The 13,267-nt window shown below is 43.6% G+C and overlaps 2 protein-coding genes across 2 annotated transcripts in view; one reads left to right on the top strand and one right to left on the bottom strand.

Moving 5' to 3' along the window:
- Nucleotides 1–4,610, bottom strand: part of ANGPT2 (angiopoietin 2) — a 41,056-nt gene extending 36,446 nt beyond the window's left edge. The window contains exon 1 of the mRNA XM_044290212.1: nucleotides 4,151–4,610. Coding sequence (XP_044146147.1) covers nucleotides 4,151–4,444 — 294 coding nt within the window. The 5' untranslated portion in view covers nucleotides 4,445–4,610. The remainder of the gene's footprint in view (nucleotides 1–4,150) is intronic.
- MCPH1 (microcephalin 1) overlaps nucleotides 1–13,267 on the top strand; it is a 248,096-nt gene that overhangs the window by 128,944 nt on the left and 105,885 nt on the right. The window lies entirely within an intron of this gene.

Below are 13,267 nucleotides of genomic sequence, written 5' to 3' on the forward strand. Positions count from 1 at the left end.
TGATTGCACAAATTTCAGTGCAATGTAGGCACATGATGTATGGAGACAAGGTAATGAATGCCCAAGGTCACAATGGAAGCTGGTACTAGGATTCGTAATGGTAATAAACTAGTCTGTCATCTTAATTCCACTTGACCTATGGCTACAACTGTAATCTGAGGAGTTTCTAAAATGCCATAAGTTACAAAAGAAATAACGGAGTGCATAAAATAAGACTAAAAGCAAATTGAGTCAGCAAAATGGAAACAGATGGACCAATTACTATGCCTGAATTAGGATGGATCACTTTCTAACCATTTAAAGGTGTTTCATGTAAACGTTGCCCATCTGAGTATTTGTGCAACCTTGATATCTGCAAAACTGAAAGCAGTTATCCAGGTGACCATACACAGGCAACTGCTCTGTCAAATGATTGTTCAACTGATGGTTATGTTTCCAGGCATTCTCCCGAGACCCCAATACACATAAATGTTTGGGTGAGGGTGGTAGCTAATCTCCTGGGAGAACAAAAGGATAGGGTGAAGAAATTCAGTTTGCCCAATCCCTCTCCCCTCCAACTTCATCTGTTGGGAGAGTTGGGAGCTCCTGATAAGCATTAGATTGTCAACCAAAGCCTTTCAGCAGGTTCTATCAACAATATAAAACTAAGGGCCCCCTATACATTAGTCTGATGCCAAAAAGTAGTCCTAGAGATAACACCCTAATTTTCAGTGCAGTAACATTCCATCAATGTTGCTAACTATTGATGCTGCAAGACAACCTGGCATCATGTGTACCATCCCTAAAGAAACTATTGCTTACCATGGCCAGTGCACAGAGATGTTCCATAGAGCAGTGGGTAAGGCAGCGGTTCACTGTACAGATGATCTGGGGTTCAAATCTTAGGGTACTTCCACACTTGCGTTTTTTTCCTTTTCCGACATAGAGTTCCGTCCTAGGGGCTTCATACCGGAAAAGAACTGATCAGTTTTATCCTTATGAATTCTGAATGGAGAGCAATCCGTTCAGGATGCATCAGGATGCCTTCAGTTCAGTCATTTTGACAGATCAGGACAAAGATTAAACCGCAGCATGCTACGGTTTTATCTCTGGCCCAAAAAAACTTTAGACTTGTCTGAATTGCATTTTTTTTTCCATAGGAAGGTATTAGTGCCGGATAGGCAGACTGAAAAAAAAGGTGAAAAAATAAATGCCGGATCTGTTTTTCCAGATGACACCGGAAAGACAGATCCAGCATTTCAATGCATTTTTCTGACTGATCAGGCATTTTTTAAGACTGATCAGGATCCTGATCAGTCTTACAAATGCCATCAGTTTGCATACGTTTTGCCAGATCCGGCAGGCAGTTGCCGGATCACTCTGCCGCAAGTGTGAAAGTACCCTTACTGAAACTTTTAAAATAATCTTTACAGTGACCAGTGTTAAGCTTTTGTGCAATTTTGCACATTCAGCATAGACACTTCATCAACGCATTGGTAGCAAAGACTTGGCACTACATTAAAGATTGGTTTAGTGTTAATTCATGTGCAGTTTTGGAAGTACAGAGCGATTTTGTAGGTTTACCTTTGGTCTAACTAGTGTATTATGAGGCCTCAATTGAGACACTTGACTTCATTTGTGTCCACATTTTAATGACCTGTGTCTCATGTTTGTGGCACACAGATATGTGCACATACATTGTCACCCTTATATTCTATGGTATGTACAGAAACAACCAAGTACTTTTGGAGGATTTGTACGAGTCACCTCTTTGCTGCAAACTGGGGTACACAGATACCCATTTTAATGGGAAACCACCTTTTACCAGTGCTGAAACAGGCCAGAACGTGATCATAAAAAAAAATGACCCCATTCGTTCTGAGGATAAAATATTTTACTGAACAGACAGTACACAGTTGCACGTGATGAGACTGAATATATACATATGTACAAAGCACAAGAGGGAGATCCATGGCCCACAGAGTGAGCATCCAATGGCCACCAGTTGCACACAACTGCCCTAAACATTAGTGGACATGATCTTTAAAAGAACAAGCTTGAAACTGGACCATCTTGTAATACGCAAGCACAATTTGTATCTCTGAACTGGATTTACCATGAGAATATTTCCTCCATGTACCTTCAGTGAACCCTGTCCATGCTCAATCTACATGACCCCCATGCGACAAGCATAAGCATAATTTATTATCTTGCACTCTTAGTACTGTACAAACTATATTTTTCTTTCCAGTCAGACAAAGGGGTGACTCCCCAAAAGGCCACAAGGGACTGGTTCTGTATCAGGATCCACACTATATGATGAAACCTCCTTCTTCGTCAGACATCACTGAGAATGAATCACCCGCACTTTTATTATGGCACTTGCCTGTGTGGGTGGTCAAGTGTCCCCCTTTCTTTAATATTTTGGTGCTATGAACGTGTATGTAGACACACATCCTGCTTGCTTTAAGGGAATCTGTCATTCACTGGGGTTCCATTCAGAAGCATGTGCCATTTGCTAATGACTTCACCTTCTAGTCTAATTGGCTGATGGGCCTCTCATGGTCCTGACCATGGCACTTGTTTGCTGAGATCCCTTTGCAGATGTTACCATGTGGTACCTCTGCACTGTTCAGACAGTGGAAACACTTAATAAAGAGCACCTTCTAGATGCTCTTTACAAATAGATGACCGTTAAGCTCCATGTAGATGAGTTCAATTTGTCTTTTACCAGTTTCCTGGGTTAAGGTATGATTGTAGGTATTATGTGAAATCCTATAGTGTTCTATCACCAGGATCTGTGCCAGATGACAATCTAAGCATTGCTCAATCTGTAAACTAGGGCTAACCTCCGGCACTCCAGCTGTGGTAAAACTACTACTCCCAAGATGTACACTTGCTTGGCTGTTGTCAAAACGCCATAGAAATGAATGGAGCACGCTGGGAGTCGTAGTTTCACTGCAGCTGAAGTGCAAGAGGTTAGCCATCACTGTACTAGGGGATTGCTAAATGAGTATTACCCTATTTTATATTGTTTTTATCCCTGTAGCCTTTTTAGGGCCCCTTCACGTATATCCGGCCATGTGGTTCAGTCCCCCTCTGGTGTGAAGCAAAAAACGCCAGAGGTGAAAGGAAGCTAGAACTTCGTTTTCTATGGGATTGTTCTCCTACATCTGGCGCATCATTTGTGATGCCGGATGTCAAATAGCACCGTAACGAAAAAATAAATGCTGCATGCTCCCTTTTTCTGTCCGGTGCTATCCGTGTAGAGATGCCAGATCTGCGCCCTGAAGTGCAGTTCACATATATCAGTTGAGTCCGGCTCTCAGCATAAAACAACTGGCCGTGTAAACCGAGCTATGTGAAGTGGGCCTTACCCTCTAACAGGTGAATTTAAAGCCCCCCCGGAGCAGGCTCCACCAACAGAATGCGTGTCCATATCTTCTGTTCTGTGAATGGACCCCTCACACCGGCTGTAATGCTGACAGCATCTCTGAGGTCCATTCACAGAACTTCCTTCTCACGTCCTTTTCACTTGAAAACTAAGCAGTTCAAGTCATAAAGTTATATTTGGGAATTGCTCTTAATGCAATTCCCTAATAAGTTTCTCTAAAGCAGAGTTCTGTTCATTAGATTTGGTCGATATCTAAATAGCAATATATAGTAATATATTATCATTGATGTGTTGCAGACAGTAGTTTCAATGAAGAATAAGAACTCTAAAATCACTTGTGTATAACAGTATGATTGACTGTCGCCAGCTTTTACAGCTCGCCTCTGTATCCCTTGTGTTTGCTCTGAGTGCCCACTTACAGTCTTCATTTATCTGCAAGTTAGATGAATCGCATGCAGTAAAAATAGCTCGTAAAGGGATTATAGTTTAAGACCTGACCCAAGCAGACTCTGCACTAGAGTCTTGTCATGCTGATCTGGGGTCAGGGGGGAACTAACTCTCCTTGGGGAGAGAGCACCTTAATCTGGGGTCACTGACATATTGTCTATAAAAAAAAGGAGGTGTTCTCTTTGGTTTTACATAGGACTGCAAGTTAACATACTGATGAACTGCAAATAGTTAAATGACAAATTCAACTATGCATTGAGTTTTTTTCCATACATGACATAAAAACGGTACACTTGAGTGACATTTTGTAATGCTCTCTGTCAAGCTTACCTTCAGAAGCCATTGTGTGTTGTTCTCCATAATGTTCTCCAAAAGCTGCAGTCTCTGTACAGAATCATCATAGTCCAGCGGAGCATCCCGTTGTACTGAATTAGACACATAGGGATTGGCAGGAGCAGAACGGCAGTTGTCCACCTCTGGCAGAAGAAAGGTGTAGCTACAAGCCCCATGCTGCACCTGATATTGCTTCTTTCCTGGGCTCTCCACAGCTTTCCGACTTGTTGCCAGGCTCTCATCAAAGCTCCTCAAGACCACCAGCAGCATAGTGATTGCAGAGAGCCACATGACAATTTGAGTTTTTGTACGTTAGAAAATTATAGAAATCTTTAAAAAACAAAAACAATTCAAGGCTTATTAACAGAAGATTTCAGTAATAAAATATGTGCAAAGAAGAGCGCTTTTAGTATTTTCCAAATCAAAGCTGTGTTGCTTTGGTGTGAGAGATTTGAAACCTGAAGTACTTAGTCTTAAACAGCGAGCAGATGACATGTGCACAGCCTGGCAGGACCACCCCTGTCCTGCTATAGGGGAGAGCTCTACTAAACCACGCCTGCTGCTTCATGGGCTTTTGAGGGACTCTTTACTCGAGACCCTGGGGAATGACAGATAAAACCAGATCATTTCTGTCCGCTGAGCTGTGGCATAGAGGAAGACAGCCACTTCCCTTATGCTAAAGTCATTGAGAATCCAGAGCTGTCCAAGTGTACTGAACAATCAGGATAGGAAAAAGCAGCAGATCTGGAGAGCTGGCTTTTGTGTCACTATCTTCTAACTCATGAAAGCATGTATGTGGATGTAAAACTAGCCATATACAGAGCCATAGTTTCTTCTACTATATCGACTCATTTTGTCCTACTTTAAATGAAAAATAAAATGTATATGTTCAAAAGCCAAAGATAGTGTTTGTAGACATTTATATGTAAAAAGTAATGACTCCTGATCTGTAGACTTTTCCCCCTTTATTATCAAAGCATGGTAACTAAAATGAAAACAAAACAATTATTTCGATCCTTCGTAGTATTTTTTTAAATTCTTTTTGATATGGTATATACTGTATTAGTCAATCATACACGCTCCGTTGTTTATAAGCCAGAGATCTCCACAAAGTATAAGTACTTTCGAGGAATGCAGCAGCCCAGAAAGTTAGGCATTTACTTCTCCCTTCTCATCTCTCACCCCTCCTACTACACAGAAATGCTCAAGACTGACTGCTCTGTTTTAGCTAGGCTGGGACTTGACTGATGGAGGGGTCCAATATATAGTAATATATGCTTTCTTTGCAATAGTTTTGACCTGTCCTAGAATAGTCAGTTTTTTGTTTAAGTAATAATTATCTATGGCATTGTAGGAACTTACATCCTAAGTCCTAAGCTGGACACCTAGTGGCATTTTATCTGGTGAGAACAAAGGATCAAACTTTTGGGAATTCAAAATCTGCCGTGGAGGGAGAGCCAGGACACCCCATACACGTTAGATTGTTGCCAATCCTACCAAACCTGGCACCTATATAGTAGCTGAGAGTTAATTGTATGCAATCTAGTCAGTCCTCTCTCAACGAAACAGCAGGGCAAATCCCTTTGCTGTCCTCAGGGTTTGCAATATTAGTCTAAGTAAAAGCTATCAATCTGATGTCCACGTTGCCAGCGTTACATTACTCTCTCAGGACAGGTCAAACCTAATACAGTGCAATCATGTTACTTTCTTGGGCACTCCTAGATAGTGTTAAGATGTACATCCGTGAGTACCTCACCTGGCTGGGTAGAGAGTTAGGCTCATGTAGAGCTGAAGATTGCACGATAAGCAATGCAGTAGGAAGAGAGAGGGCTGATAAACCCAAAAAGAAAACATGCCTTTGAAATTTGAGCATCTATCAGATTCTGTGATGGTTCTAAGCTAACTTTCAGTGGAAGGATGTAAATGCACTTTCTATGTAAAACCGCACATACCTCTTAGGGTACTTTCACACTTGCGTTGCTGGATTCCGGCAGGCAGTTCTGTCGCAATCTGTATGCAAACAGATACCATTTGTAGACTGATCCGGATGCGGATCTGTCTCACAAATGCTTTGCAATACCGGATCTGTCTCTCCGGTTGTCATCCTGAAAAATGGATCCGGTATTTATCTTCTTCACATTTTTAAATGTCTGCGCATGCGCAGACCACAAAACGGATTGGTTTTCCCGAAACACTTGGCATTAATGCATTTCAATGGAAAATAATGCCGAATCCAGCATTCCGGCAAGTGTTCCAGAATTTTGGACTGAGAAAGTACTGCAGCATGCTGCAGTATTTTCTCTGTCCAAAAACCATCCAGTGACTGAACTGAAGACATCCTGATGCATACTGAACGGATTGCTCTCCATTGAGAATGCATTAGGATAAAACTGATCAGTTTTTTTTCCGGTTTTGAGCCCCTAGGATGGAACTCCGTTCCGGAAAAGTTTAACGCAAGTGTGAAAGTAGCCTTAGCTGGTTGTCCAAGTGGACCACTCGTCTCGCTCCTTATAAAGCAGATATTGAAAATACGGGTGTCCTCATGTAAGTGCCGGACGCACTGGTTGGCAGTTTGGTGGATTGTTTCTTTACTATAAATATTGTGACCAAATGAAAAGAGGTATCTACCATTGAAAGAGAACTGTCTCTCTAGCACCACCTTTTGGAAGTGGCTCCCTATGAGCCAGTCCACATTTTTAACAAGCCTTGGGACAAGAAAATAGCCAAGCCAAATATTCATCCGCAGAAGGGGTGTTTGTCCCTTATCAGTACAGAATAGGATTCTGGCTGGCTGTCGTCAAAAGTAATAATTTTCTTCCTGTACTGTCCACATTATGTAAAATTTACTTATCACAATGTTACAAAAAAACTGTACATTCATTTTATGCTCTTGTAAAGACAGAGTACAGCACATTCGGTTTCACACCATTGTGAATAAATGTATGAATTTTGTTATCCATTACTATGTGCAAAATGGGGTGTCAGGGAAGTGCAGTCAGTGAGATATTCTCAAGCTGCCCTGTTTTATGTTAAAGTAGTAGTATTTTTGGAACTATAGTGGTTTCAGTCTATTGTGTCATATTCAAAGTACCTTTTACACCAGAATACTTCTTAAATAGTCTCAGCTCATCACCGTCCGTTCCTATGTGCGATTGTCTAAAGGCAGCCTCATAATTCATGGCTAGGTATTATATGTATATATATTTATATTTGTTGTCATGGCTGCAGAGATACCAACCCGACCTGAAGGGTGGAAACCAGCTTACCTGAATGGCCAGAACTAACTATATAAATGGCTAGTGGTGTGCCCTTAGCCATGAGCAAGGGTAGGCCTATAAGTGGGCAAAAAATACAACCATAGGACATTTGTAAATAATGATTTTTATATATTATATATTTTCTCTTTACAAAAGCGTTTCAAAATGCTAGATTACGGAAAGCAATGGAGATCTCTGCGTGAGGGTTAGGGATGTAGCGAACAAAGCAAGAGGAACGCCACCTACCCATCTTTTTGATGATATGTCCAGGTACTCCGTGACGAGAGGCTGAGGAAGCTGCTCCAATGCGGAAAGAATGTCCTGAAATAAGACTCGGGTCAAAACCTAGGCCTGAAGTTAAAGTGCGGATATGTGAAATGAATTGGGACGAGGTGAGATAATGGTTATTGAAAGGAAGCAAAGGACTATCTGATGGGGCATCACCTAGAACTAGTAAAAGTGTGTTTAACACCTGAACCGGGCACCAGTCGTTGAAAGTTTGATAGTATCTGATCGCTACCGGAGGTCCGGTATGAGAAGTTTTGGTGTATGTCAGTGATAGGATGAAGTGACCCTCTTGCCACTCTAGTTGGCCTTTAGTTAAGCCTCTATTCTTGCGTGAGGAGCTGGTGAAATCACCGGGCCTGAGAAAACTGTAAAAGCTCAGAAACATGGCAGCTTTGATGATGGTGCTGACATAGGGCCCAAAAGGATTCCGTCTAAAGCGCTGGATAGCTTCCTAAACACGTCTCCTGAAACTGGCTGTCTGGTTGAGGTAGAATCTTTACCACTCTTTGAATTCCCCTGAGGGTTGCTTTGATTGCCTGAGAAGTGAAGATTGATCTGTAATCAGAACTTTTAAGCATGAAAAAATGCTGGACCCCTGCTAAATACAACCTAATGGTGTTATAGGACAGTTTGAGCTGCGTATGGCAGTAGGTTGGAAAGCCGTCATGTACGTTGTATCGTCGGTGTCATCCCTGGGATGCAAGCGCGAGAATTTATTGAAAACGTTCCAGCCGGTTTTGTAGTTCCTTGCCGTGTTTGTGGATAAAGATTTGCGAATGTGGGATTTTGCAGAGGCAATGTGCGAGTTTAATCCATTATCAGGGATCGGAAGACAGGCAGAGTCACTCCCATGTGGTCTGCATCTGGCATGACCTGAAAAAAAGCTGGGAAATTAAAACGTGACAGGGCGTCAGTCGCAAGGTTCTTAGAGCCCTGGATGTGACTGCAGAAAAAATGAAAATTTAAATGCATGGAGAGCCAAACCAACTTGCAAAGGAGAGGCATGATTTGGGGGGATTTTGATCTGCCTTTCTCAAGTATCTCGACTACTGACTGGTTGTCGGTGATAAAAGCCACTGGGGAGTTAGCCCAGTGCCTACCCCAGACTTGGGCGGCTGCTACTATTGGATAAATTTCCAACAGGGGAGAAGATTTCAGAGCTTCTCTGGCCAAAGATATTTCCAGTGGCCATGGACTTGCAAACCAATGTTTGCCGATAATCGCTGCGAACCCACCCGAGGCAGCTACATCAGAAAAAAAACATGGGAGATGCGGGGCTCCAATGAGTAACGAACATGGAAACACCATTCCACTCAGAAATAGCTTCCACATTGTAAGGTCAGCAATGGGCTGGAAGTCCAAGTGGATGGGAGAATCCTGTTCGGGAGCCGCGGGAAGTAGCTGGAGCAATCTGGAAATGAAGGCACGGCCCTGAGACATGACCCTCATGGCAAAATTTAGCATACCTAGTAGGGACTGGAGCTCTTCCTTGGTGATTATGTTGGAGGACATTGACCTGGAGATGGTCTCTTTGACCTTAGACAATTTTTCTTTTGGAAGTCTGGCTTCCATCCTGACGGAATCCAGAACTATACCCAAAAAAGTGACTGTTGTTTAGGCCCCTTATGTTTTTGCAGATGCGACGGGAACATTGAGCGCTGCAAACGTTGCCAGAATAGTTGCAAGTTTTTCCCGTTTACAACCTGGTTCTTCAACCAGGAGGAAGTCATCCAGATAATGAATGACCATCGGACAGTCACAATGGTTGACCAAAATCCATGTAGTGCCTGGGAAAATTGATCAAACAGCCAGGGACTGCTTTTAGATCCGAAAGTTAGCCTATTCGCGAAATAATACACATCCCTCCATTTGATCCCGTAGAATTTCCAAAGCTGTGCCTGAACCGGCAACAGTTTGAAGGTATCTGCAATGTCGGCTTTGGCCAACTATGCACCTGTACCTGCCCGAAGGATGAGCTGAATAGCTTCACCTACCAAAGAGTAGTGCATGGAAAACTTTTCAGAGGGAATTAAAAAGTTTAAGCTAGGAATACATGAACCATGTGGAGCTCAAAGATCGTAGATTAGACGTTTTTTATTTCAGAATTTTTTTGACACTACTCCAATGGGGCTTACTCGCCAGAAATCAAAGGGAACTGTGAAAAAAGGCCCAATTAAAAAAAAACTTAAGACACTCGGATGAGACCAGAGAATCGACCGAATCAGGATCACTGAGAGCTGACTGGAGATTTTCGCCCTCCCAGGTGGATTGAGGCAGGGCAACTAGACCTGTATGTAAACCCTCTGTGAACCCAGAGATCAGAAACTGGACAAACTGGGGTTGGGGATGATCTTGCAGGAGGATGGCCAAAAGATCAATGTTAACCCCGACGAGTCAGGATTTTTTTACTGACCTTTGAGGGCAAGTGGACTGAGGGTGGGCTCTGAAGCATAACGAGCACATGTGAAGAGCTCTACACTTGTAATTGCAAATGGCCATGTTAGAATTATTACAAACTTGGCTCTTGCCCAAGAAAACTATGGGCCTGCCTAATTTATCTACAGACAGCACCTGTTTTTGTATGCCAGATGGAACAGGAAGATACCTGTCGTGGGGAATGGGAGCTAGGTAAGGGGACCATTCAGAGGAGTGGAGGATGGATTGGCAAGAAGCACAGGTTAGAGCCTTAAGCCCTGCAAAGTGACGGCAAAAAAGCTCCATGTCCAGCACAGCCCAGTTTGTCATGTACTGGAACTGAGCCAGGGCCGCAGCTGCTTTTGCTGAAAAGGAACGACGATAATCGTAGAAAGCGAAACCACCGTATTTGTGACCCAGGTCGGTGACCCTGTAGAGATACGTGTCTAAATTCTCACGTCTCCCTGACTGAGCAGAACATATAATGTCCCTGAAAAGGCTGAAAGCCAGGACAAAACTCTGGTATGGATAGCTTCTTATTGAGGCGGGCATCTTTAGATTTTAGGATGATGAAAACGTCACTGCAGGCGATTGTCTTGTTTTCAAGGGAATCATGTGTGGCAATGAGGATGGAGGCCAAATTGACATCCCTCCCAGCCAAGAAGTCCTTCTTGATGTTTTCAGGGACAAACTGATAAGGCGCAATGTCGGGTATACTTGAAACCCTACCTGGTGATGGACAACGAGAAGTGGAGGGAACTGACGGCTGTGGGCCTGGTTGGCTGGTCGTGGAAGGCCGAGCTTCCACCGCAAGCAGCCTAGACTGCATATCGGACACCGTGGTGGTGATGTTATTTATCGCGGCATGCAACTGCGTCAGGGCGACTTGGATGGTCGACATCGACGCTTGTTCCTGGGCTGAAGCTGTAGACTCAGTGAATAGCAGTCTGTATAGTTCAGCGTTCCTGGCGGAGGCCGAGTGACGAATACCCCGACAATTTAACTCCGCAATCAGTTTGGGAACCGTCCAATTTCTTTGCGAGACATTGCTAGCCTGCTAAGACACCTGGGTTTCCGGAACCGATAAAGCATCTTCTATGTCCGATACATGTGACATGTCTGCAGCTGCGAGGCAAAACAACAATAACTTAAACGAACCCGGGTGGGGCTCCCTCCCCCTGTAAACGTCATGATGAAGCGCCCGAATCTGGGGGGGCCAGTCTCGCGAGATCTCGAGCGCTGGCCGCCAGGAAAGAAAACTGCATCCCACGTGGGCAGTGGGGTTTGAATGAAGGCATGGAGCAGGTAGTAGGAACCTGAAGAGAACGGGGGGGGGGGGGGGGGAGCGGACTTACCCATCCAGCTGGCGAGTGTTGTCACACGAGCGGACCGCTGCATCGTTGTGACCACTTACCTACAGACCGGCTGTAAGAAGTTCGATGTGCTATTCCACTGATGTTCGTCTCCGCACCGGAAGTGCACGTGCGAGGTAAAGGCACTCCGGGGAGTTTATAGAGCCCTACGCTCCTCCTACAAATATATATATATATATATATATGTATATATATGTGTGTGTATTTTATATAAATATATATATATATACACACTGTATATATACGCACACATACACACAGTATTTTTCGCCCCATAAAATGCACTTTTTGTCAGTACACCTTATAGGGCAAATGCTAGTACAGTAGGACCTGGGAGCAGTGAATACACCACTACCTGGTCATCTTCTGCCAACGCCGCACACTGTACTGTGACCTGTGCACAGTGTGAGAACATTGGCACGGTGTGTGACCTCACACTGTGTGACGTCACATCAGGCCAGCGGCATCTAGAACAGGAGAGGCAAGTTGATTTTTATTATTTTTTGTCTGATTAAGGGCTCGTTCACACGAACGTATTTTGCGTTCCGTATACGAGCCATTTTCTGCGTTCCGCATACGGTCTGTATATGGAACCATTCATTTCAATGGGTCCGAAAAGGATGCGGACAGCACTCTGTGGGCTGTCCGCATCCGTTGCTCCGTTCTGTTTTGCGGACAAGAATAGGCATTTCTATAATAGGCCTCCTGTTCCGTTACGCAAATTGCAGAAGGCACACGGGCTCCATCCGTGTTTTGCGGATCCGCTATTTGCAGACCGCAAAAAAGTCACGGTCGTGTGAATGAGCCCTAACATTGAGGATCTGAATGGGGCTCTGATTAACACTGTGGGACCGACTGGGGCTCAGCTGAAGTCTGATTAACATTGGGGATCTGATGATATATACATCCAGGCTTCATTTCTAATAATCAGTTGTCCTTGAGCTAATGAGTGGAGACAAAATGTGATGATTTTTTCCATTTAATGCACATAGAGAAAGCAGGAGATTCTGTCTCCTAAGAGCTCATGCACACAATCATGTTTTTTGTCTGCATCCAATCTGCATTTTCTGCTGATCGGATAAGGACTGTTTCACTTCAATAGAGCCGCAAAAGATGCAGACAGCACACTAGTCTGCATCCATTTGTCTGTTCCGTGGTCCTGCAAAAGTAATAGAACATGTCCTATTGTTGTGTGTTTTGCAGATAAAGATAGGATATTTGTGAAGAAGTAAAAAAAAAATTGGCTGCAGGCTCTTGGCCGGAATCCGTGTTCTGTGGATCCCTAATTTGCGGACTGCAGAAACAGCTACGGACATATGCATGAGGCCTAACTCTGCTCACTCAGAAGCTCCATATAGGACATTATAGAGAAGTGCTGAGCAGTATTGAGATGAATAAACCACTTGAGGTGAGAGAGGACATTAGTAGCTGTTTCAGCCTCTGTCTCTCTAGGTAAGGCTAAACTATGTGGCCATTGGCTGCAGCCAGCCTCACTATTTGTTCTTACATAGAAAAACACAGGCCTCAGTGAGATGACAGTTTGTCTTTGTCTCTCAAGATTTAGCAGAGAATTCAGAGCGATAGTGTAGCAAAGGGGAGGCGGCAAAGTTTCTTATATTTGCCAGTACTAATGAATCAAAGTTCTGTGAAAAGTTAGTGGCCATTTAAGCATTGTTCTCTTGCAGGATAATAGGCTGAACTGGATGGAAGTATGTCTTTTTTCAGCCTTATAAACTGTTAGTATGTTACTCTAGTGAGGAAAAAGTTACAACAGCATTCTA

The sequence above is a fragment of the Bufo gargarizans genome, chromosome 4 (assembly GCF_014858855.1).
Source record: "Bufo gargarizans isolate SCDJY-AF-19 chromosome 4, ASM1485885v1, whole genome shotgun sequence".
Taxonomy (NCBI): Eukaryota; Metazoa; Chordata; class Amphibia; order Anura; family Bufonidae; genus Bufo; species Bufo gargarizans.